At 47.3% G+C, this 24,331-nt stretch overlaps 1 protein-coding gene across 15 annotated transcripts in view; it reads right to left on the bottom strand.

Annotated features, from left to right (window-relative positions):
- The window catches only part of ZNF236 (zinc finger protein 236), a 102,440-nt gene that overhangs the window by 29,410 nt on the left and 48,699 nt on the right, over nt 1-24,331 (bottom strand). For 10 of the 15 annotated variants that reach the window (XM_089895331.1, XM_089895333.1, XM_089895342.1 and 7 more), the window contains 11 exons: nt 23,366-23,638; nt 21,861-22,064; nt 13,688-13,829; nt 12,778-13,038; nt 9,505-9,749; nt 8,695-8,796; nt 8,030-8,181; nt 5,847-5,950; nt 4,341-4,492; nt 3,373-3,585; nt 1,276-1,558 (listed from right to left, as the gene is read on the bottom strand). In XM_089895331.1, coding sequence (XP_089751457.1) covers nt 1,276-1,558; nt 3,373-3,585; nt 4,341-4,492; nt 5,847-5,950; nt 8,030-8,181; nt 8,695-8,796; nt 9,505-9,749; nt 12,778-13,038; nt 13,688-13,829; nt 21,861-22,064; nt 23,366-23,638 — 2,131 coding nt within the window. The remainder of the gene's footprint in view (nt 1-1,275; nt 1,559-3,372; nt 3,586-4,340; nt 4,493-5,846; nt 5,951-8,029; nt 8,182-8,694; nt 8,797-9,504; nt 9,750-12,777; nt 13,039-13,687; nt 13,830-21,860; nt 22,065-23,365; nt 23,639-24,331) is intronic. The other 5 variants (XM_089895332.1, XM_089895340.1, XM_089895334.1 and 2 more) reach the window with 5 other exon arrangements.

Genomic DNA, 24,331 nt, shown 5'->3' with positions numbered 1-24,331 from the left:
AGCAGGCTTCTCGTTTCCAGGGGCACCTGCCACCTCGCCCCCTCACGGGGGTGCAGGGTCAGCAGTCCTGCCTCCGGGGCGCGCCTCCAGGCCCGGCTGGCTGCTCGTCAGCACCACCCGCCGGCCACGCGCTGCAGGCCTTCTCAGCGGCGCGACGATGCCCACGGGGCTGCCCAGCACGACGCCCTCGTCTGCGATTCGCACCCCTGCCTCCCGCTGGGGCCCTGCCCCGCCCCGCACCCAGCGTGTTGCTCCCTTGTGGCCACCGCCCGGTCCTCTCCGTAGCTGAGGGTTCCAGCGTCTCACTCCCGGCCTCGGAGTCACGCTGTCATCTTCTTAGCTCGTTCCTCCTCCCCACCCACCGGGACACGACGCCATCTCGGCTCCGTGCCCAAGCTTGGCCCGGCCTTGCCCACTGCCCCTCGCCCGTCTACCCGTCCCTCTCTCACTGGCACATGCCCCTTCCCGCCTGGCAGGAATACAAGGGCAGGGGTTACTGGCTGCGCTCACGCGAGGAGCACTTCCAGCCTAGCAGCTTCTGGGCAGCCTGTCTGCCCTCCTGTCACATGCAGGGCTCTGTGCGACAGAGAGGGACAGGAAGACGCCTCTTTGGTTTTCTGAAGCAGCCGGCTCTCTTATTACCCGTCTTGAAATCCCGACAGCTCCTCCCTTCAATCACCCTCTACCTTTTACCCAGCAGTTCCACCTCCTGAAGCAAAAGACGAGCGCCCCCCACCCCGGCCCCACCGTAAACGAAAATCCTCCAAATGTTTTAAGAGAGTGCTGTACTTCGGCCTTCTTTCCTGGAGCCCATCTGTCAGCTGCCCTCCGCCACTCTGCCAGACCGCACGTCAATCACCGCCTCGCGGCTGACGTGGACTCGACCCCCAGCGCTCGGGCCACCTCCCCGTGTGATGGAGCCTCGCGCCATACAGACCGGTCGCCCTGTGGGGCGGGCAGGAACCTGCTGCTGTTCTGTGCGCCTACAAGGCTGGGCTCAGCGCCGCATCTTCCTCAGGAAATGATTTTTAATTCTCTTTTACTGCGACCACCGTCACACAGAAATAAGCACAAGCACCCACAGAGCAAGCAAACTTCTAGCTAACGTGCGCAATGAGCTCGCAAGGAAGGCTCCAAACGCACACGGGCCTGCAACCATGACTCAAGAAAGGAAGGAGCCACTCAAAGGGCGCCAGGTTCAGACACCGCAGCACGGGTTGCAGAGGAGCGCGCAGACCGCACGTCCACCCCCCGGGCCGCGGGCCTGCACCGCACCTGACCAGGTCGCTGGGCTTCTTGAAGCTCTTGGGGCAGTAGGAGCAGCAGTTGGCGTGCTTGGGCTCGGCCTCCAGCTCTGCCTGCCTGTCCTTCATCTCGCTGATGCGGTCCTTCTCGGCGGCCGACTGCACCAGCACCTGCTCTGAGACAGTGGCACTTTCCTGCGGCCGAATCTTGGCCAACTGCGCCGTCTCCTCCTCTGTGAAGGTGATGACCTCGGGACGAGCCTTTCTAGACACATTTCTTTCAGAACTGTCTTCCTCTTCCTCCAGACCCATCTCTAAACAAAATGTAGGAAAAAGGATCAAATCCTAATAAAAAACGAAATGTAACAGAACAACTAAAACTAAACATTTAACTGAAATATGTAAGGTTAAAATTAGCAACTCAATGAGGCTAATTGGGACGGTAAAAGTTTTTTCCCACCACTGTCTATTGAGAAGCTGGTCAGGGTGGAAAGGCCATGCCTCGGGGGAGGGCTCACTGCCAAGGGCAGATGCCATGGCTGATGGTCTCCGCAAGCCCTGCCAGCAGGCTGGCAGTGGGCTCTGAAAGGGTCAGTGTCCGCACGAGTCAACAGTACTCATACACACAGACGTTCATTTGTCAACACGGACACAAAGTGAATTAGCGTAAGAAGACGAGCAGCCCGAAGGAAGAGACCAAACTGATACCTAGCCAACAGCTGCCAATTAAAAAGACTTACTGAAAGGAAAGAAAACACTTAAAAAATATGTATGTTTAAATATTCTCTCAGTGAAAGGTAAGGATATATTTACATCCATTAAAAAAAAAGAATAAGCTGCTGTTAAAATGTAACCGAGAAGGAAAAAAAGGTTTGGCTGGGGACAGGGGACAGGGGGACTTTATTATTGCACAGATGGCTAAAAAATGTTTTTAAAAAACAGTAGAGACACTAAATAGCGAAACGGACGGCGGTCAGAGCCAAAACAGTGAACTAAAAACTGACGGATGGCCCTCTAAGTCGCGCCCCCATCTCAGCACGCTCACTCGGCCAGCATCAACGGTGTGAGGTGCACAGTGCCGGCTGCAGCACAGACAGGAGCCCAGGCCCCAGGACACCGTGTAAACTATCGACAGCATAACTCACACTGCACATGGAACAAGGTCGTTTAAAAAATTTAAAACGCTGTGCACTGGCGCCCTGGGTCAGAATCTATGCAAGGTGCACGTTCTGTCACCGTAATTTCACTCTGGAACTTGCTAAAAAGAAATCATCTCATAGGTACAAAAAGTACAGGCACAAAATAACCCTCCTGGGATTACTATACTTGGTGTGGGAACTGGGCCCATCAGCTCGTCTACCGTTTAAGTTAGCTTCACGGTATCTCGTGTCGATCAGATGAGAATGTGTGTGGTGAATAAGCACAGCGCCGAGGGTTAAAGCCCCCTGACCGCCAGCTCTTCCTGTTACACTACAGCACTGGGCAGCCACTGGGCATCCAGCAACAGGAAACCGTGTAATGAAACACAACGGAATTCCGTGCAGTCGTTAGAACTGATGTACACCCGTGCTCACTAATACCAAATTCGCCTGTCATGAACACCCATGGACGACACACCACTGCATGTAGCGTGCTTTCCTATCAGGGAATTCAGGTCCAGCTACGCGTGCGTACGTGCATGCGTGGGCGACAGCCTGCCCTGTGCGGGGACGCTGGTATTCTGGTGCCTGGTGACCAGTGAGGTGAGAAGTCTTCCTCTTGGTGCCTCCCCGAATCTTTCTTTCAAAGAGCAGATTGTGACTGCTTTCACAATCAGAGCATGACGTAAGTTAATACTGGGGTACAGATCACCCCTGAAGTGAGTTAATACTGGGGTACAGATCACCCCTGAAGTGAGTTAATACTGGGGTACAGATCACCCCTGAAGTGAGTTAATACTGGGGTACAGATCACCCCTGAAGTGAGTTAATACTGGGGTACAGATCACCCCTGAAGTGAGTTAATACTGGGGTACAGATCACCCCTGAAGTGAGTTAATACGCTGGGGTACAGATCACCCCTGAAGTGAGTTAATCGCCACGTTTCCGCATTGGCTGATGATAAACCTGAATCAACAAAGGGACCACACCTCCTCCTTCTGCCTCTCCCGGTGCTGACCCAGCCGAGGGGACTGTCTGGTGCCTCTTCATGTGCTTTTTACAATGGACTGTGGTTCGGAAGCCCTGCTCGCAAAACGGACACTTGTAGGGCTTCATGCTCATGTGCGTGGCCGTGTGCCTGGTGAGGCTGCCGTTGGTTGTGAAGGAAGCGTTGCAGACGCTGCAGCTGAACGCCTTTTCTCCTGCGACAGCAGAGACGGGGTCAGAACACGTTCGTTACCTGAAAACCGCACGCGGTCAAAGCAAAGATGCGCTCAACAAGCTGCAAAACCGAAGAGCGTGTACTCGCTGCGGTCCCCAAGTTTTAGGGATTGAGGGTCCTTCAAGAAGGTTATTTTAAGAAGACGGACGGTCATAATGAAGCAGACAGATCATACTAAGCCCTGCCAAGATGTGAAATCATTGCTGGTGGACAAGGAAAATGGCGTGGCCACTCTGGAAAGGCCACTCTGGTTTGGTAAACCCCAAGGTTTAAACAGTTATCGTATGACCAAGCAAGTCCACTCCTAAACAGAGAAGCGAAAACTTGCATCCACACAGAAACGCACAAAACGTTCACAGCAAGATTATTCCTGAGAGCCAGAAACCGGCAACGCCTCAGCTGTCCAACAGCTGATGAGCGGACAAGCAGAACGTGGTCTCTCCACACACTGGACTACTGTTTGGCTATAAAAATAAGTGTGACACATGCTACAGCGTGGGTGGACCTTGAACACGTGCTGAGTGAGGGAAGCCAGTGACAAAAGGCACCTTGTCGTATGGTTCCGTTTACAGGAAGAGCCCGGAACAGGCAAATCCACACAGACAGGAAACAGGTCAGTGGTTGCCTGGGGCTGGGGGCCCTGAGGGGTGTGATGAAAATGCGCTAGAATTCATATGCTCTAGAATCACGTATGGTTTTCCGCGTGTTTACGTCCAGTGCGAGGCAGACAATGACCTGTGTGTGTCTTCTCGTGGGACTTGAGGACCCCAGAGGAAACGAAGCCACGTCCACAGAGCTTGCACTTGTAGGGCTTCTCCCCGGTGTGTGACCGCACGTGCTGCTTCAAGTGGCTGGATTTCTTAAAGCCTTTGTTGCAATAGTCACATCTATACACACAACACAGACCACGTTAATTCACAGCATGATCACAAATGCAACACCTGAGAAGGGAAGAAAAGCAAACACTCTTCACCAACAATCAGTAAACAATCAGGCGTAACTGTTACAGAAACCAGGTATGCTCTCCAACACTTAAAACACTGAAATACTAGCAAGAAAAACTTGTTAGATCAAATTCTGCTCAGACTGTACCCTTAAACATATTTTATTATTTCAAAGTTAGTAAAACCTATAGCAAGTCTCCAGGAGAAATAAAATTTGATTAACTACAAACTATTCCTTTAAACATAACAGGGAATTTATTATGCGCTATTTTCTTTACCAAGTCATAAGATGCTGCGAGCCCTTCCGCTGCATTAGGGTCAGAATCACCTCTGACTCTAGACACTTGGAAATGTCAGTTCGTATACTCTTTAGTTGATAAAATACTTTACCAAACAGATGCTACTAGAGCTATTTTGAATAATATATAAATATGTAGTGTTATTTTCCTCTCAGTTGTTATGAAATATATTAAAATTAAGGATGAAACAATTATAAATTTCAAAATTCCTATTCACATATTATTAAAAAATTTTTTTAAATTCTGAAAGCTTACTCCATTTTATTTCCCTGTTTTTTCCATTTCCAGGTTTTAATCTGTGATAGGAAGGTACACAGAGCACACAGCTCGGCACACAGCAGCAAGTTCTTAATAAGTGTTGAATGAACGAATGGGGAATGAATGAATGGCCAGAAGTCCAGGAATGCCCAAGCAGATGTCACAAAGGAATCACAAGAAAACATTACACTAATCTCACTTAAAAATACCCGTGCAAGATCCCAAATTAAACATTAACAAACAAATACTTGTTGAATAAAGGGAAGTGTGATTTAAGTATCAGGAGGTTATATATAAAACACATAAAGAGCCGTGGACAAAAAGGCACGATATAAATTCAAGTTATTTCTGAAAACACGGTAACAGCGGCCTAGAGTGGGGACAGGAAGCTACAGCAGAGTAGTTTATGGGTACAGGCTGCTGCGTCCAAACCCTGCCCATGTCACTTATTAGCTGTAGAAGCTTTAGCAAGTGAGTCTCTTTTGTCTCAGATACTTTCTTTATAAAATGGGGGTGACGACAGGCCCTGTTTCCCAGAGCTTTTATGAAGCTGCAGGAACGGTGCAGGTGGGCACTGGGTGCAGCAGGACGGGCTGCAGCCCAAGTGCGCGCACCCGGAGGAGCGTGCGTACCTGTAGGAGCATGCGTACCCGGAGGAGCGTGCGTACCCGGAGGAGCGTGCGTACCTGTAGGAGCGTGCGCACCCGGAGGAGCGCACGTACCCGTAGGAGCGTGCGTACCTGTAGGAGCGCCGGCTCTGCTCCTCGCTGTCGTCCAGGAACGGGGGACGTGGCGCCTGCAGCTCCAGCTCCTGCTGGGATGACTCCTGAATCAAACGACTTGTCTAAAACATAGTAGAAGCACAGAGCAGACTGCTTGAGCATCTATGAATGAATACAAACACCTAACAACTAAGGATAAGGACACTCATAAATGTGGATTTAAAAGGGAGAAACCCCAATTAGGTCGTTGCAATCATCTGGGCCAAATTAATAACAAAAATCATCTATACCAATTTTAATGAAGAAATACTTATTTTATTTTCCATTAACTTGCTTTAATCTTTCCTTTTTTTTTTTGCTGTACGCAGGCCTCTCACTGTTGTGGCCTCTCCCATTGTGGAACACAGGCTCCGGACGTGCAGGCTCAGCGGCCATGGCTCACGGGCCCAGCCGCTCGGCGGCATGTGGGATCTTCCCGGACCGGGGCACGAACCCGTGTCCCCTGCATCGGCAGGCGGACTCCCAGCCACTGCGCCACCGGGGAAGCCCAATCTTTCCATATTTTTTATGTCTATTAAGAGACTACTCTTTCATCTGCTCTATTCTTACTGAGAGTGAACAAAACGCCCTGCTTTCTTAAAATACTAAGTCCCCTCGCTTGTCACAAAATCACAGGGGGAGAAAGCATGTTCCCAGCCCAGGAGCAGCAGGCCTGGAGACAGCAGCCCCTTAACTCAACACCTTCCGGCCACAGGTGGTGCAGCCCAGGGACTGGGCAAAGATCTGCAGGAAACACCCATGTTCAGTGGACAGAGCACAGGCTGACCTTCAGGACGTGGGGGACAGGCGCAGGAGAGCACAGAACAGTGGAGAACCTGCCTGCGTGCACACGTTTCCCCTGGCTTCCAGGACCCGCCCCAAAAAGCCACGAGTGAGCGGGTGTGCAGTCTTGCTCAGAGGGCTGAGTGAAGGCAAGCCACAGAGACGCATGCCCCCCACCACCCAGATTCAGCGCCTACTGTCAATTACGCAGCTTCGAGCTGGGAAAACGTACTCTGAAAATTTCGCTGGAGGGTCCAGGTCCTCCACTTGGCAAAAGTTACCCACAGGGTCTTTTAAAGAGAGAAAATAAGGACTTCCCTGGTGGCGCAGTGGTTAAAAATTCTGCCTGCCAATGCAGGGGACATGGGTTCGAGCCTTGATCCAGGAAGATCGCACATGCCGGGGAGCAACTAAGCCCTGTGTGCCACAACCACTGAGCCTGCGCCCTAGAGGCCGCGAGCCACAACTACTGAAGCCCGCGCGCCTAGAGCCCGTGCTCTGCAACAAGAGAAGCCACCGCCATGAGAAACCCGCGCACCACAACCAAGAGTAGCCCCTGCTCGCCACCACCAGAGAAAGCCTGCGCACAGCAACGAGGACCCAACGCAGCCCCCCCAAAAATTAAAAAAGTAAATATTAAAAAAAAGAGAGAGAGGGCTTCCCTGGTGGCACAGTGGTTGAGAGTCCGCCTGCCGATGGAGGGGACACGGGTTCGTGCCCCAGTCTGGGAAGATCCCACATGCCGCGGAGCGGCTAGGCCTGTGAGCCATGGCCGCTAGGCCTGCGCGTCCGGAGCCTGTGCTCCGCAATGGGAGAGGCCACAACAGTGAGAGGCCCGCGTACCGCAAAAAAAAAAAAAGAGAGAGAGAAAACAACTGATTTGCCAATCATTTTCACCACTACTGAAAGATTTCCAAAAATGGCAAAATCAATACCAAAACAAAAACTTAAATGCCTCCAACTTGACTAAGAGAGGAAAATTTTAAACGAGGCATTTAAATATGTATCTTTAGTATGTCAGCCTTCATTATATTTTCATTCTAACATGTTTCTTTAAGATTCCACATATTAAAATGCTTTGGTTTTCTCGCTAAAGCAAGGCGATATCCTTCAGATGTTACTGAAGTCAGTTACACTCTCCTGACTTTCCTGACTTTTAACAGAAAAGGTAAAGCCACATCATGGGAATGAAATCTTAAAACAAAAATGTTTTAAGGAAACAGAAGCGCTATGTGATAAACACTGAGGTTTCCACAGCTGATGCAGCAATCTTAAAGTTGCAGCAAGTTAACATGCCCTCTTAAGTAAGCAAATTTTAAATAATTACAGTGAAGAATAAGACAGAATCTGCTCAATGATGAGACTTCTGCAGTACTCACTACATTAATCGTATCAGAGCTAGGAACCGGAAGTAAGTTCTGCTGATGGAAGCTCGTGGACAGGGCTTGAGACTCCAGTGTGCTAGAATCTTGTAACTGTTGGACCGGTGGAAACTGAGTCTGTTGATTGTATGTATCAGTCACTGTAAAACCTGAAATAAATTAGAAGACATGAGTTCTACAAAAAATATTAAAGCTACACACACACACACACAAAACCAAAAAAGGTTGGTTTTACAAATAAAGGTATTTAAAGGAACATGTCTACTTTCTGAACGGGAATCAGGATTATTAGTTTTTATCAGCAGGCTCTAAAGTGATCTGCTCACAGGCAAGAGGCTACGCTCAGCTCCCATCCTTGCAGGGCAGGCTGACACACCAGCCACAAATAAGTCCCAGCTTCTACTCAATTACCTTTCCTTGGCTAGAGACCAGGTGTAGAATGGTCATTAAAGTCCCTTTCTGGAAAATCTGAACAGGCTACAAAATAGCGTATGCGTGCATGTGTACACACACGCACACGCTACCCACGCAAGATGTTATCTGGTTCGATAACTGGTCATAAATTTCAGAAGAGCACTAAAAGAAACACTCAAGCTTGCTGTAAAGTTAACCCCAACCAGGCGCAGCTCACTGGAGAGCCCCGGGTAAGGCCCACCACTGACCCTGTGACAGACCCGCTGGCTCGAAGGGCTGCGGCGGGGGAGCCTGCTCCTCGTACTGGCCCACGTGCCCTTCCAGAGTGTGCTGCGGGACCACAAGCCTGTCTGAAGACAAGAAGCACAGACGAGGGCGGAAAATTCGTAAACACGGAAGCTGCTTCACAGCTATCAACCTGTCCAAAAGGATGCTTCGGTGAGTTTCCAAAAAGCAGCCTCCTTGTTTGGAAAAGACAGTAGGAAGACAATTCATACAGAGGATACAAACTTACATATGTTGGCTAAAAAGTACAAAACCCTGCTCACAGACCAAATACTTCTTGGGACACCCATAAAGTAAACAGCAAGCTGACCGGCCAACCGTTTGTCAGGCCCGCAGGGGGCCGGAAGCCTGAGCCGACTCTGTCACTGAGCTCACTGTCCCCCCGGTGAGCCGGCATCTTTCTGCAGCGAGACCTCCCTGCAGGAGGCAGCGCGCTGGCTGAGGGGCCTCAGCTCCCGCAGCCAGCGGCACCCAGTCCACGGCCACAGGCTGGGAAGTCCGGGAGCCACGCACCAGGACACGCGTGATCACGCAGATGGGCACTCAGTGGAAACCAAAGACTCTCTCGCGGTAGGCTCAGGGGTGAAAGTGGGTGACAAGCAGCACGTATCGGAAGGTCCCATTTCTACCATTCTAAATGCACCGCAGACTCTCTCACGCTCAGACACACGGCACAAACTGCGCTTTAAAAGGTCAAGGACGAGAGGGCCAGCGGGGACTGGAGTACAAAGGGCTGCAAAACTCCTGAGAGTTAAAAGCCCTGAACCGCTCACCTTCATCTGCTTCCAAAGGCTGACCCGCCATCTGCTGGCCGAGCCCCGCCTCCACGCCGGCGGGCGGCCCCAGGTCCAGCACGGCCCCGGGGTTGTCGGCCACGGCCTCGGCGGTCGGCTGCAGCGCGGCGTTCTCAATCTCCACCTGCCCCTGGGTGGGCACGTGCATGCCCTGCTGGTCCACGGCGCCGTCATCTATCGGGCAGGCCTGCTGGTGCTGCCGGAGCTGCTGGGCAAGCTCAAATCTTCAAAAAACGGACAACAGTCCGCAGCGTCAGCTGCTGTCAAACACCGCGGGCACGCGAGGTGCGATTTATTCAGTGACAGTTTTCATTTTAAACTGTTTCACTTTGAAGTCGCGGCGGCAATCCAGTTGAGAATTAAACACTACAAATAATCTGAAAGAAAACCCCCGTGCCCTTATCTCTCAGCGCTTTCACAGACTATAGGGGCCGGAAGGCAACAAGGATTTTTCAAAGTCTGAACGATACAAAAGATGCCACTTTTCAAAGCTAAACTCTCCCAATTCAAATTCTGTGATGAGCTGAGGTGTTCAAAACAAGAACTGCATGAGATGAGGCAGCGCCTTGACAGACTGCTTTCAGTGTTACACACACACGTGGGAGAGACGGGACCGTCCTGCAACCTGCCAGGCCGTGGGCGGCTCACTGACCAGTGGGCCACAGGCGGCAGAACCTGGACCACGAGGCACGTGGCTGCGATGGTTTTCTGCAAAATCATTATTCCTGTTAATATTACTTTACGTGTACAAAGCATACCTGGCATATTATCATCAAGGCCAACCATTTCTCTTTCAAAGAGAAAAATGAACAATGAATTCAGTGAATGAATCAAAAACACTGGGGAAAAAACAAACAAAAACCCAGGTCAAACAATGATCTGATTAACAGGCTGTACAGTATCTCAGCCATGAAGGGGCTACTCCAGTCAGACTCACACAAGCTCTATCGGACGCTGGATGCCAGAATCACGTGAATCTGCTGATTCAGAATTCCATTCTGAGTTCCAAACAAAGTCCTTCCTCTTCATTTTCTGATATCAAAAACAGTCACTTGGGCTTCCCTGGGGGCGCAGTGGTCGAGAGTCCGCCTGCCGATGCAGGGGACGCGGGTTCGCACCCCGGTCCGGGAGGATCCCACGTGCCACGGAGCGGCTGGGCCCGTGAGCCACGACCGCTGAGCCTGCGCGTCCGGAGCCTGTGCTCCGCAACGGGAGAGGCCACAGCGGTGAGAGGCCCGCGTACCGCAAAAAAAACGAAAACAAAAACAAAAACAAGTCACTTCTCGACTACTTTTACTGAGGAGGGGGGGAACAAAAATGTACTGAAAAGCAGCAAAGGAAAGAACACGCACTGTCACACCTCCACCACAGGGTGACTGTACAGTGGTGCCATGGGCTCACGGGGTCCTGTCCACCACCCTGATGGAGAGGAAATGTGCCCTCTGTTGTGACTGGTGGAGCCTTGTTTTCTGTCTGTTTGCCTGGATGTTTTCACAACTCTTACTCCAGCGGCTTTTTATCTTTAACGTAAGTGCATACGGCATTGTAGGAAGTCCCAAGACTTCAAGCAAAGGGATCAAACGGCTGGAGCTGCTGCCTGCTCGCGGGCAGGTTCACAGTACACGCCATCTATAAGATAAACCCCCAACTCTGCAATGACAGACCTACCCGTCCTTACACTGCCACCTGAAAGTCATGCACACTCTCCCCTGGCGTAAGCACGGCACGTGTCCCTCAGCGGAACCCTGGACAAGCAGTGGCCAAAGCAACACTCCACTGACAGAAATGACCTGGCTAAAAACAGCTGACCCTCTTCCCGGAAATTACAGCACCGGCCTCTGAGCCTGTAAACTGTACTCCCGACACCACCACAAAAGCACACTGTGAAGGCCGGGCGTCTTGCAGAGAGGCGCCATTCACCATGCTCTGCGCAAGCTGTGGCCGCGCCCCATTTCTCTTGGCAGGGGGGCAGCAGTGCACGCTCTGAGCGTCTCCGCCCCCATGAACTCCCCAGCCCCTGAATGCGTGTGAAGCACAGAGCTTCCTCCATAAAATGCAGCCAAGTATAACTGGATATATAATTGGCAAGAGTCCCCTAACTGACACCACCAATCTCATATTCCCTAGATGGTCTCGAGAAGCACTTCAACTCCTCAGCTACATGATCAACCGTACCAAAATCGAGGAGAGTCAATTCTGTCAAGTGTGCTTCGGCATCCAGAGGGATGAAACCAGAACACCATTTCTCCGAGTTACCTTATTCTATCAGTTGGGAGTTCTGTTTGGTAGGTAATGCCTGGACAGAGACATCCGGGTTAAAATACGGCTCAAAGATAAACACTCTAGGGCAGAAGGCTAATATTCTTTCCTGGTAAGCCTGGTAACTCTTGTTCTCAAAGTCTCCTAGGAGGTGGTCGTGGTCACCTTGTCCATGCTTTCCGTTACAATACAGAATTCTGTGGCTTCACAGAAGCACCACTGAATAAGTTCCAGACACAGTCAGAAATGCGTCTCTGTAAGGGCTCGTTGGGTCCCCTCCACTTACAGATGAGGCAGCCCTCTAAGCAAGCAAAAATCTAAGTTAGGGCTTCCCTGGTGGCGCAGTGGTTGAGAGTCCGCCTGCCGATGCAGGGGACATGGGTTCGTGCCCCGGTCCGGGAAGATCCCACGTGCCGCGGAGCGGCTGGGCCCGTGAGCCACGGCCGCTGAGCCTGCGCGTCCAGAGCCTGTGCTCCGCAGCGGGAGGGGCCACAACAGTGAGAGGCCCGCGTACCGCAAAAAAAAAAAAAAAAATCTAAGTTAGCTTTAATGATGGATTTATGTGTTAGCTAAAACGTATTTTTTTTCTGTCAACAACCTACAATAATTACCATTCAGATAACACTAATGATACGCCTAGAGGTCCCAGAGTTGACCAAGATTTTCTTTTTTGAAACCTTCGTTACCTCATTATAGTAGACACTGTCTATCTAGCATTTTATCTACTACTGATTATCAGTTTTAAGAGAGTTTAGAAAGCATTTAGGCCAACACTGACTACTTCAACACTACATTAAAAATAAAAATGATGTACTTCAGTCTATGGTTCTCAATAGGTCATTAAACACTGATACAGAAGTTTCTTTAGCTCATACACCTCCTGCTAGAAGTAATAATAAAGGGAACAAAGACAACTATTTCTTCAAAACGCTCCCCACCATCATCTGGGAATTATAAGGATTGTTAAAAAGCGACCATCAGAATTATACCTACCTATGGGTTTTCATGTGCTTTTTGCAATTTAGTGAGGTCTTAAATGTTTTCTGGCAATAGGGACACATATAGGGACGAAGGTCGTTATGGATGCCCATATGTCGCCGTAAGCTACCACCAGTAGTGAAAGCTCCATTACATATCAGACACTTGAAAGATTTAAGTCCAGTGTGCGTTCGGACGTGTGCTTTGAGCACTCCTGCAGAAACAAAGCCTCTTCCACACTGAGAACATTTAAAAGGCTTTTCACCTGTATGTGATCTAAAAAGAATAAAAATGGTCATGAATAAGCGTCTCAGGCTTTCACACTGCTTTCTAATTTAGAACGCGCTCTAGTAATTATCTCGCTTGGCCACCCCTCTTCTGAGCTCAGCAGCAGAGAGACTCGGCTCTCACGTCCCCACAACGGGGCCTGAGACTCAGCGCTCAGGTGGCTCAGCTGAAGTCCGGGGCTCGCACACAACCGACACAAAAGCAGCCCCCACATCCTCTTCTACGCTCTGTCCTCTTCTCATGACCCCTCACTGTCTCTTGTGATCAGGTTTCTATCAGTGCCTCCTCTTCACTGTCGCTACAGCCCCAAGCGTTAACCTGAAGAATACACCCGAGAAACCGTGACAGAGCAGAATCCTCAGGAAACAGACCAAACACTTCTCTGACATGTCCCAGAGATTGCAAATACTGAAATACAATAGGAGTGTAAATAAAATTCAGTGGCGGTTTGTGGGTAAAACATTTTGGTCAAGACACTGAAGAATGAAAATATCAATTATCAGTAAATATTTTGGGGTCAAAAGTGACATTTGAAATAACAAAAGCTAAGACTACCATCCTTAGTATTTCCACAAGTCACCAGATCACTAAATCGCTGTAACTATAAATTTCCATCTCTGAATCTACATTACCTTACCTGATGTGTTGTTTAAGATGGCAAGATTTTTTATAGGCACGATGACAGTAAAAACACTTGTACGGTCTATCTGCTTCATTTACAAAATTATTATTAAAATAACTTTGAAAAAGCTGGTTTCTTGGAATGGGCTGGATAAGACCTACAAACCAAAAGAAAATCAGGAATAATTCACTGTCAGTGCTACTAAGAAATGTCAAAAGGCATCTGCTTTACCCAGAAGATAAACATCCTGAGGAGCCAGATTCGTGTTGCGACTAATCGCTACGTTAATTGTGTTAGGGACTTGCTATTTAAAGAACACCTATCAGGAAACGCTTAGAGAGTTAATATAAGATAGATATTCTTTTCGACATAAGGAACATTTATATTGTCACAATTACTTCTCCTTGTCCTAGAGCCAATTTTTCATAGATTTCTACATTTAACTTTCTATATGAGCATCTGTTGGCATGCAATTTATATAAGTACATCAACATTTAGGTTAATCAGAGTTTTTAAGTCCCTTATTTGTTCAGTATGAAGACTGTACCCTAGGTACTATAACAAACTCAGACAGAAATGATTCCAACATGATCTTTTGTTCTAAGAAAGTCAGGGTTTTCATAGAAATTTTATTAAAAGAAAATCTGTAAACAGCAAAATTACAACCTTAAATATTTCAGGTTTTACATACTTTCAGTGAATAAAGAATGCCCTTAGGTTGACCGTGTAATAAGTATGTCTTGATCAAGCAACTGAATTATTTATGAAATTCAGAACAAACATACACCTGAACCCTCTGAATTACTTAATGTTTACCTGGAACGAGAGGAAGACGTACACTGTCAGTTCTACCTGGGCTGTTTGCTCCTCCTCTCTCCCAGACAATGCAGCTATCAGCCAAGACTCTGGACTGGCCACACTCCCTGCTCCCTCAGCTGTGCCACTCACTTCCATGCGATGATTACCAACAGGCACCTCCTAACAACACTGTTGTCCAGACTGTCCCTAACAGTGCGGGTTACAGCTCAATCCTGTCCCCTAAAACCTGCTTGTTCCTCCCAACTCTCCTAGTTGTACGTAAGGAACCCCATCCGCCTAGTCATGCAGGGGCCAGGGATTCCAGACTTCTGGAGCCGCTCGTCAAGTGTGCCATTTGCCAGTCCTGGAGATCCCACTTTTCAGTGTTCTTAAACTTGTTTCCTCGTTTCTATTTCCACTGCTATTTCTATTTCGCTTCGCTCGCATGTGAGACTTAACTGAATGGACCCGCGCTTCCCGATGCTGCACGAGAGCTCATCTACTTTTCAAGGAGAATTCAGAACCTCCCTTGTGGGACTGCCCTGGCGGTCCAGTGGTTAAGACTCTGCCCTCCCAAGGCAGGGGGCGCAGGATTGATCCCGGCTAGGGAGTTAAGATCCCACATGCTGTGTGACACGGCCAAAAAATAAAAAAAATAACAGAACCTCCCTTGTGATTGATGTGTGTACAATCCACAGGGCACACACTCGAAGAGCTGCCAAACCTTCTCCCATTTCACAAGGATTCAGGACTGGGGAGATGCATGGGGACCACGCAAAGCCCTGCCCTCCTGGCAGCTCCAGCATCGCTCTACCCTTCACGGCATCGCCCTGCTTTTTCCCAGCAACTCCTCTCTCGCGCTCAAGAAGAGAAAACTTCAGTCCCTCAGTCCACCCCACCACCTTCCCCAGGACACACGCGCTAAGTCTGCTGCAGACAGGCTGACAACGCCTGGCGCTCAGAGGCAAGATGGCCGTCCAAGGGCCGATTCCCAAACCCAGACGCACGTTCACTCTTCTGCGTGGCTCTGTGTCAGACACGCACCTAGACCAGCCTCCTGAATGTTCTGCTCTGCCTTCTCGTGTCACCAGCAGAAGAATGTCCCTGGCACAGTGCGCTGGGACCCGAACGGCAATTTGCTCAACCACCTCCCGTGGTCTGCCACCGAGAACGGGGCCACCGCGGCCACCAGGCTCGGCCTCCTGGCCCCAGTCCCCACCTCTCTCCACACCCACCGCCAGGTCCTACCCAGGCAGCTTCATGCTGTGATTCTTAACGAGCCTCACTTTCCCACCTCCACACGCTCACTCATTTCTGTCCCAGCACTTGTCACTGCTGGTTCTGTTTTCTCTTTCCCCACTCCCTGGGCTATAGCTTCTGGAGCCTGGGGCCTGCCCCATGGTCATAGATGTAGCCCTGAGCCAAAGAGCACTGGCCAAGTAGGACACGTAGATACGATCGAATATACTAATGATCCTGTTCTCAGTGTTTACAAAATCCGAGAAAGAAAGGAAGGAAAGAAGCACGCACAAATTCCAACCAAGATCGTTGATTCACGGTCTGACACTCAACCTTTATTCGACATCTACTTTCAGGGAATCATGTTAGATTCTATGAAGAGAACAGAAAACTGAAGTGAGTATTTTCCAAACTGGCAGCCAAAAAGGGTGGCTCCTCTGGTCACTGCGAAGCTTGTGAAACTGTGAACCTCAAATGCTCTGCAAGGAAGGTCCACAGGCAACACATAATAGCAACTGTTAGGCACAGTTCCCTGGTATCTTATGCAAACAGGTTCAGTAACTATTAGCATAAAGTACCACTTAATTAAAACTGTAAGCTCCAAGTAATATTTGATAAGCCATTTTCTTGTTCATTGCTGAACTTAATGGAATGAGTGATTTCTAAGAAAAACACCAATAAAAAAATTTAAAACTCTCCTCCCACAATTAAATTGGGCTGTACAAACGTGAGACATTAATTTTATAGACTTCATCAGACAAGATACACATTAAAAAGCAACACAGGAAAGTGAAATAATTTTAAGCAATTAGTTATATAAATTGTATAAATTCGTGAAAGTAGGTAAAGTAAATGAAATTCACAAGGTAATTTTTAAAAAGTAAAAACCCTCCTATAGTCGTCTTGTATCTGTTTCATAGGGAAAAAAATAAGATATTCACAAATAAGGAAACAAAGTATTGCTTTTGCCATTTCCCACATCAAAAAAAAAAAAAAAAAAAAAAAAGCCGTACTGGGTGCTGGGGGCAGGGCTGTGCAGGGGTTCACTGCCTCCCAGTCAGACCTGAGGTCAGTTAGCAAAGCGGGGCTCCGGGTGAGTGCCTCCCTAGCCTGCAGTGCAGACACAAAGTTCATCAGACGGCAGAGCCGGGCTGCACCCCTAAGGCTCCAGGCTGCACCCGAGTCAGCACCTTCACAGAGCTCGCCACCCGGCTGCCGCGGCAGGCCCTGACTTCCGGCCTGCACTGAAGCAGCCCGACGCCAGAAGCTACCGGGAGACTTCAGACTGGCTGTCTGCGCCAAGCCTTGAAGCTGTGAGCCCTGTAAGGCCCACAGACGATCCTCCTCTCCAAGTCACCCCCATTCTGGTGCAGGGTCCCCCCTCCAGCCCCACTGTTCTCCCAGCTCTTTCTCCTGTGGCTTCTGGAACCTACGTTCCACAGCAAACAAGTTCTCCATCATAAGCAGGTCCCATAAACAGAATGTTCAGTTACTCCTTTCTTTTCCGAAACAGCAGGTCTGTGGTCGAGCGGCTGGCCTGGACGCTCTGGCTCCTAAGCCCCGCTCCAAGCCTGAGGGGCTCGAGCCTCCTGTCCTGGCCCAGCTCTGCCTCCCAGCCTGCCTTCGCTTCCTCCCCAGTCCCACCTGCCCTCCACGAATCGAATCCCTTTACCCCAGTCCCTTGCCAATACGCTCTTGTGCAAGTCCTCTGGCCCTTTCTCAAATAATTCACAAGATCGTAAAAAGAAAAACAAAAGAATGTGCCCAGTAACACCCCTCAGAGACAACCACAGTGAACGGTTTAGTAGCCACTCTAACAGAAGAGTTTGTAATGTGAAAACATAAGTGGGATCAACCATACACACTGTTCTGGAACTACCTGTCCATACTTCATACATATACTTAACTCTCCAAGTCATTACATATGACATCATCCCCATCACCCTTTGGATGCTGGCAAGGAATTCCACCGTACCAGTGTACCCAGTTCCCTTAATGCACGTCTGGCGGACATTCTGCCTGTTTCTAACTGTACACTACTGCAGGGCTGCAATAAACAATCCAGTATATACAACTGTTACCTTATGTCTCCCCGCTAGACACAGAATTATAGTCTCTGGGCAGCATCCAGGTATATTTATTTTTAAACAGAACCCCAGATGATTCTGAGATCTTTGGTAGGGAGGGGAGGAGTCCCACCTTGAGCTCCTCAGAAAGTGAAATAACAGGCTTCATTTTTCCGATGCTTTATTTTTCACGTCTAATAATTTTACAAAGTTCTGTTAAAAAGCTAAGCTAGGGCTTCCCTGGTGGCACAGTGGTTGAGAGTCCGCCTGCCGATGCAGGGGACATGGGTTCGTGCCCTGGTCTGGGAAGATCCCACATGTCGCGAAGCGGCTGGGCCCATGAGCCATGGCCGCTGAGCCTGCGCGTCCAGAGCCTGTGCTCCGCAACGGGAGAGGCCACAACAGTGAGAGGCCCGCGTACCGCAAAAAAAAAAAAGCAAGATAAATGCACTAATATCAATATGATTAAAACATGAATATAAACTTGGAAGATCAATCATTACAGCGCTGAGGTTTAAAATAATAGATAACCAGGGACTTCCCTGGTGGTGCAGTGGTCAAGGCTCTGCGCTCCCAATGCTGTGGGCCCAGGCTTCGATCCCTGGTCAGGGAACTAGATCCTGCATGTCGCAACTAAGAGTTTGCATGCCGCAACTAAGGAGCTGGCGAGCTGCAACTAAGGAGTCCATGAGCCACAGCTAAGGAGCCCGCCTGCTGCAACTAAGACCCGGTGCGACCAAATAAGTAAGTAAATAATTAACTAATTAATTAAAAACAAAACAAAAGCCCACTTTTAATTTAAAATAAATAAATTTAAAAAGTAATAGATAACCAAAGCCTGGCTCACTTCGAAGAAAATATTTTTCAAACATCTATGCTCCACAGAAATGGCGGGAGCATACACCATTACACAAACTCACACATACGCACAGTCATGTATAGAAAACACAGTGATTTCTTTAAAAAAAAACAGATATGTCATATACACATATGATTTGAAAATCCAGAAGCAGCTACAGATCAAAATATTACGATCACCCTGACTCCAATACTTCCCTAGTCTGCACACTGTTTTATTTAAACTTAGTTCTTGAATTTAGAAGAGAAAGCACTTAGAGTACAGTACACCGCATGCCTAGTGAAAAGAGCCCCAAGTGCAATGAACTACACGGTATCTGTGCTCAGTAAAGACTAGTGGTGCTCGATGCCAAGACCCAGTGGCCATGTGGGCCCCTGGCAGCTCCTCCACACTCCTGCACCGGGGGCGCAAGGCTGACGGGTGCGGGAGGAAGTGAGCTGTACTGACCACACGCTGATCCAGGAGTCTGAAGCCCCAGGTTCTAGTTCTACCATGAGCTCTAGTTGTAGAACCTAAAAGCAATGTTAGAACCCTCTCTAGGGCCCACATTTTACATCTGTGAAAATGAAGAGTGAGGAATGTAGGCAAGTTTGGGAAAGACTGTTTTTAAGTTCCCACGCAGCTCTGGGAGTTTTTAGAATTACACAACTATATGGGACTGTTCTATCCAACAATGCTCCCTTAATATGCAGAGATTAAGTTACTTGCTGGAGTATTTTTTTATGCATTCTAATACTTTCCTAAGCGACAGTAATTAGTGTAAAAGGTATTGAGCTTCAAGTAACTAGACTGGACTGGAACATCTCATCTCCCAGTTAAGTCATATAATTGTAACTAATCTATGCTAAACCCTCTCTGGCATGTTTTTATCAAGATCTGTCCCCCAAACATAATTACAGTCACACTTTTTCTACATAGGCCCCAAGGAGCTCAGATTCTGAGAGAAGAGACAGACACAAATACAAATAATGACGAAGTGTAAAATAAACACTTAAATATTTTACATTTTACGATGTGAAGCCAGCTCTATGAATCACTTCCCCCATGTGTCCCACTCAGCCTAGAACAAAGGAGAATTCTGCTTCCACTAATTTCGTCTAAGATACAGGTGTCTGTGAAGCTAAAAGCACAATGCTCTCCATTTTAACCTCGGAAAAAGTCTGGAGAATCAGGGCTCCAGTTCAACTCAACTAAGGATTTGTAAACTTAACGGCAGGAAACCCACCACAGGTGTGTAACCTGAGTCATGGCAACCTGAAACAACTGGTAATTTGAGGGTTACCCTCAAGCATGAAGGATAATTCTAGGGCTGCTAAGTAAGTTTTTAGTCTGTCGTAACTTTTAGAGATTTTTTTGCATTTCAGGAATAACACAAATCACTGAGAACCTAGAGACTACAGTGAAGATTAAATACACATTAAGTGAAATTGGTCTGTTGTTTCGCTTTGTGAGCTGCCACAGCTGCACAAGGACATCAGAGTGTTCTAACCCACCATGGGAGTTCCGATCAGTGTCTACACCCTAAACAATTAAACACCCTAAGAATTACAGTTCCTAGGAAGCTTAGCAGAAATCATACGTAAAATCATTGCAGGCTGGTATTTGGGGAGTATGCTCTTAAACTTGTTGTCTCTTGGGGGTTTTCCATTTCTTCTAGAGTCAGTTCTGATAAGCACGTTATTCTAGAAAAAATCCACTTCATCTAAATTTTCAAGTGTATTAGCAAAATGCTGTAGAGTATCTGCAAACAATTTTTATCTCATCTGTATCTGTGCTTACAGCTTGACTCTCATTCCTAATATTACAGATATTTTCTCGGTCTTTAGTTTACTAGAGATGTGTCAAGCTATCTATTCTACTGTTAACTTTTAAAAAATTGTAAAATTATGTTCACTAGAATTTTGTCTTCTATCTTAAATTATTATACTTATTAATTACTTCTTGCTACTTGCTTTTTTATTTTTCTACCTTTTTGAGTTATATATTTTATTTATTTTTGTTCTTATTTTTTAGTAAGAAATACTTCTTAAAAGCTGTTATCAGTCTTTTCTGATAACAGCTTTGGTCCATCCCACTGTTTATAAAAACGTTCCCATTTCTAGGATGTAATTGCAGTTTTGAGTCTTACTTTTCCATAGAATGAAACTTTAGATAGCTACTTTCTATTAATTTATGTTTTCAGTGAACTGTAATCAAAGACTGTATCCTTCACAGTACCTATTTCTGAAAACCTGAAACTTCTCTATACCCTAGAATGTGATCAACTTCTATTTCATGCATATTTAAAAGAGTGTGTACTTTGGAGTAGAAGGCTTTAAAGCCATTCAATCACCCTTTTGATATGTGCGCTCCAAATCCTCCTCAGTCTCACTGTGTTTACACCAATCTAATTGAGGGTCTCTCACTCTGGTTCAGAATTTGAGTATTTCTCCTTTCTTCTGTTTTTGGTTTATATATTTTGATGCTATGCTCCTAGATACATAAAAGCTCGTGACTATTGATCACCTTATTAGTGGACTATAGCTGACATTAGTCTACAGTATCTCTCTTTTTTTTTTTACCATTTAAGCTTTATTTATATTATGTTTTATTTGATATTAATTTTGTTCACAGACTAGATTATCTCACCTAAGACGATGAAATACAGGAGAACTGCATAAAAATGTAAATTCTTGCACAAAACTTAATGAGTTTCCTTTAATCTTGTTTTAGGACCTACAAAAATCATTTCTCTGAAGATTCTCATGAACTGTGTTTTCTTTCTAGTTAGCTAACAAAATCATAATTTACCTTGATCATAACAACACCAAGCCTAAAAAGAACTTAAAAGCTGGGCAGATTTACCTTTTAATCCAAAGGTTAAAGCAGCCCAGATAATGATCTGTTACACAGCGTGCGGGGCTTCTAAGATGTAAATGACACAGCACACTGTGTGCCCCACTCAGGACACCCATCCACCCCACAGGTCCACTGAGGTACAGTCTTCCTTGGTGAGGACTCACATATGAACATCTTCACTTACACAGCACTTCCCTCTTACCGAGAACATAATCTGAGCAGCAGTTGAGCCAGAACTAGGATCTTAATTTAACTGTGAAACGTGCTGGCTCATAAAGCAAAACAATCCTTAACAACACCTCCACTGGCACCACACACACAACTATCTAACTACACAGACCATGATGTTCACACGCCCCGTGCAAAGCACCAGGGAGGACAGCCTTACCCACGTCTGTTATGAGGATCGGCTCCTGCAAAGGAATATCGGGGACCGGAACGTTCGCCTTGCCAACACGAACTTTTGCAGGTTTACGCTGGTGCCTCATCTTTCTTAACTCCGTGTGTTTAAAGTGAGAAGCAATGTGAGTCTTCCTGTGGCCTGAGGTTCGAAATTTCTTGTCACAGTGAGGACAAGCAAAAGGTCTGACTCCTGATAAAAAATAAAACAGACTGTAGAATTATTCCAAAGAAATACATCTCAGTTAACGCCAACATAAAATTCTAGTATTTTAATACTGATTTGAATTCTCAATTTGTTGTTTCATGCCATATGTTTATAATTTCATGGACGTTATAAATTAACAGTTATTCTCGTTTGCATTCAGTGCACGTTACAGATGTTAAGGCATGTAATAAGAGCATTTTAAGCAAAAAAAAAAAAAGAAAAAAAAAAAAGGGCATTTACTATTTTCGGGACAAAGCCTAAAATTGTAAAATGGATGTTCAAACAACCAGTAGTCCTTAAGACACTAACGTGAGTAAGGCTGCTCTCCTCTCTCAAATCATCCTCTCTGTAACTGGAATAACAACGGGGCCCCAGGTTTGCTGCTGGGATTCGACACGCCTGTGTTTGCAGAGCGCTCAGCAGTGCCGGCATTTGGGAAACGAGCAGCAAACGGTGGTGGTTTGATTGTAAATAACAGCGTCGCCGCTGACGGTGACAGTGAGAACATCCTTTCAACAATCCTCTGCTATGGCTTCCCTTTTCTGAAGGAAACTTCCTTTTCTTACCATTTTATTGGCAAGTGAAAACGCAGATTCCAAAGAAAGGCATATATCAAAACAGTCTCATTTCAGCTTTTTCAAATACTCATCCACATGCTCAGCTCAGCCCAGGAACCTCAAAGGGTTAGGAGAAGTTACTGCTAATGGGTACAGGGTTTCTTTTGGGGGTGATAAAAATGTTCGAAAATTAGATAGTGGCATGGGTTGCACAACTCTGAAATGCACACTTTAAAAGAGTGAATTTTATGATTTGTGAATTATATCTCAATAAAACTGCTATGAACAGAACTCGAGCCTGAATATGGAAGTTCTCGTGCCCTAATACTGATGACAAAATATCCGACAGGCAGAGTGGGTATTGATATTAAGGTCCCAGCCTGAAGGGTGCCAGCTAAAACCCAGAGGCCCCACGGGGGCGATGCCGGCCTCCTCCTCGGGAAGGCCCTCCTGGGCTGCATCTGAATCCCGTCACCCACAGCGGTCTCCCCTCCTCACTCCCTGCACTCCTGCCCTCACTCGTAAGTGGTACAGTTTAATGCTCCCTCTTCGGGCCATCGGCTCCATGAGGACCAAGGTCACGTGGACTTTGTTCAACAGCGTGTGCCGTGTGCCCAGCCCGCAGAAAGTCACTGTCACACTCACTGAAATAAAGAGCAACGGGCGCTCCAAACGCCCAGCCACCAGCGCAGACCCCGCCGTGAACCACCTGCGGCGGCAGGCCCGTACCTGTGTGCAGGCGAACGTGCACCTTGAGGCTCCCCGAGGTGGAGAAGCTCTTCATGCAGCACTGGCACTTGAACGCCTTGACGCCCGAGTGCGTTTTGACGTGGGCTGTCAGCGTGCTCTTCACGGCGAAAGCCCGGAAGCACTGCGGGCACTTGAAGGGCTTCTCGTGGGTGTGGATGCGGATGTGGCGCACCAGGTCGCTGGGCTTGCGGAACTCCTTGGTGCAGTAGGGACACACGTGCCATCGCACACCATTCTCCTCGCGGATCGACCCTGGAGGAAGATTACAATGAGAAGGGTCCAGCTTGGCCTCGAAACCGCATTTCACCAATTATTAATGTCCTTCTAGGCTTAGATTTAGACAGCACATCATACCTATAAAAAGCTATAGACCTTTTGCCACAGCAGAGGATATATGATCAACTGTGGAAAAAGCTGAAATTTCCATAATAACTGAAATGATTGATGACTATGATTGAATCTTGCAGAAAATCCTAACAGTCCCATATGAACACAAATCATAGCCTAAGAGAGATAAGAACGCTAACTAGACAGGTACTATGATATAAATCAAGAATCAGCAGGGCAGACTTAGTCTGCTATAAGTGTAAGTAACAGTAGGTGTGATCAAATGACTCCAAAATTAACTCAAAGAACATGAAAAGAAGGAATGAACTTACAATAAGTATCGTCTGAGCTGATCTGTTATCACTAATAAAAAATGCAAATAAAAATGAGGAAATGGTAAATTCTTACGCTATAGAAAGGAACTGATAAATAGTTAAAACAAAGAAATAGCATATTTGATCATGAATGAGTTCATGATTTATGATCAAATATAGAAGATTCTTTTGCAATGCTAAATATTGCATTTGGCCAAAAAGTGCCTTTGGTTTTTAAGTAAAAATAAAAGATGCATTTTTCATTTTCACCAAGAACTTTACTGAACAACGTATTCACCCTTTT

This window comes from Delphinapterus leucas, chromosome 14, assembly GCF_059928025.1.
Source record: "Delphinapterus leucas isolate spDelLeu-1000000601 "Yukka" chromosome 14, BTC_Dleu_Yukka2, whole genome shotgun sequence".
NCBI classification, from domain to species: domain Eukaryota; kingdom Metazoa; phylum Chordata; class Mammalia; order Artiodactyla; family Monodontidae; genus Delphinapterus; species Delphinapterus leucas.
This window is presented reverse-complemented; position numbering and strand designations above follow the sequence as displayed.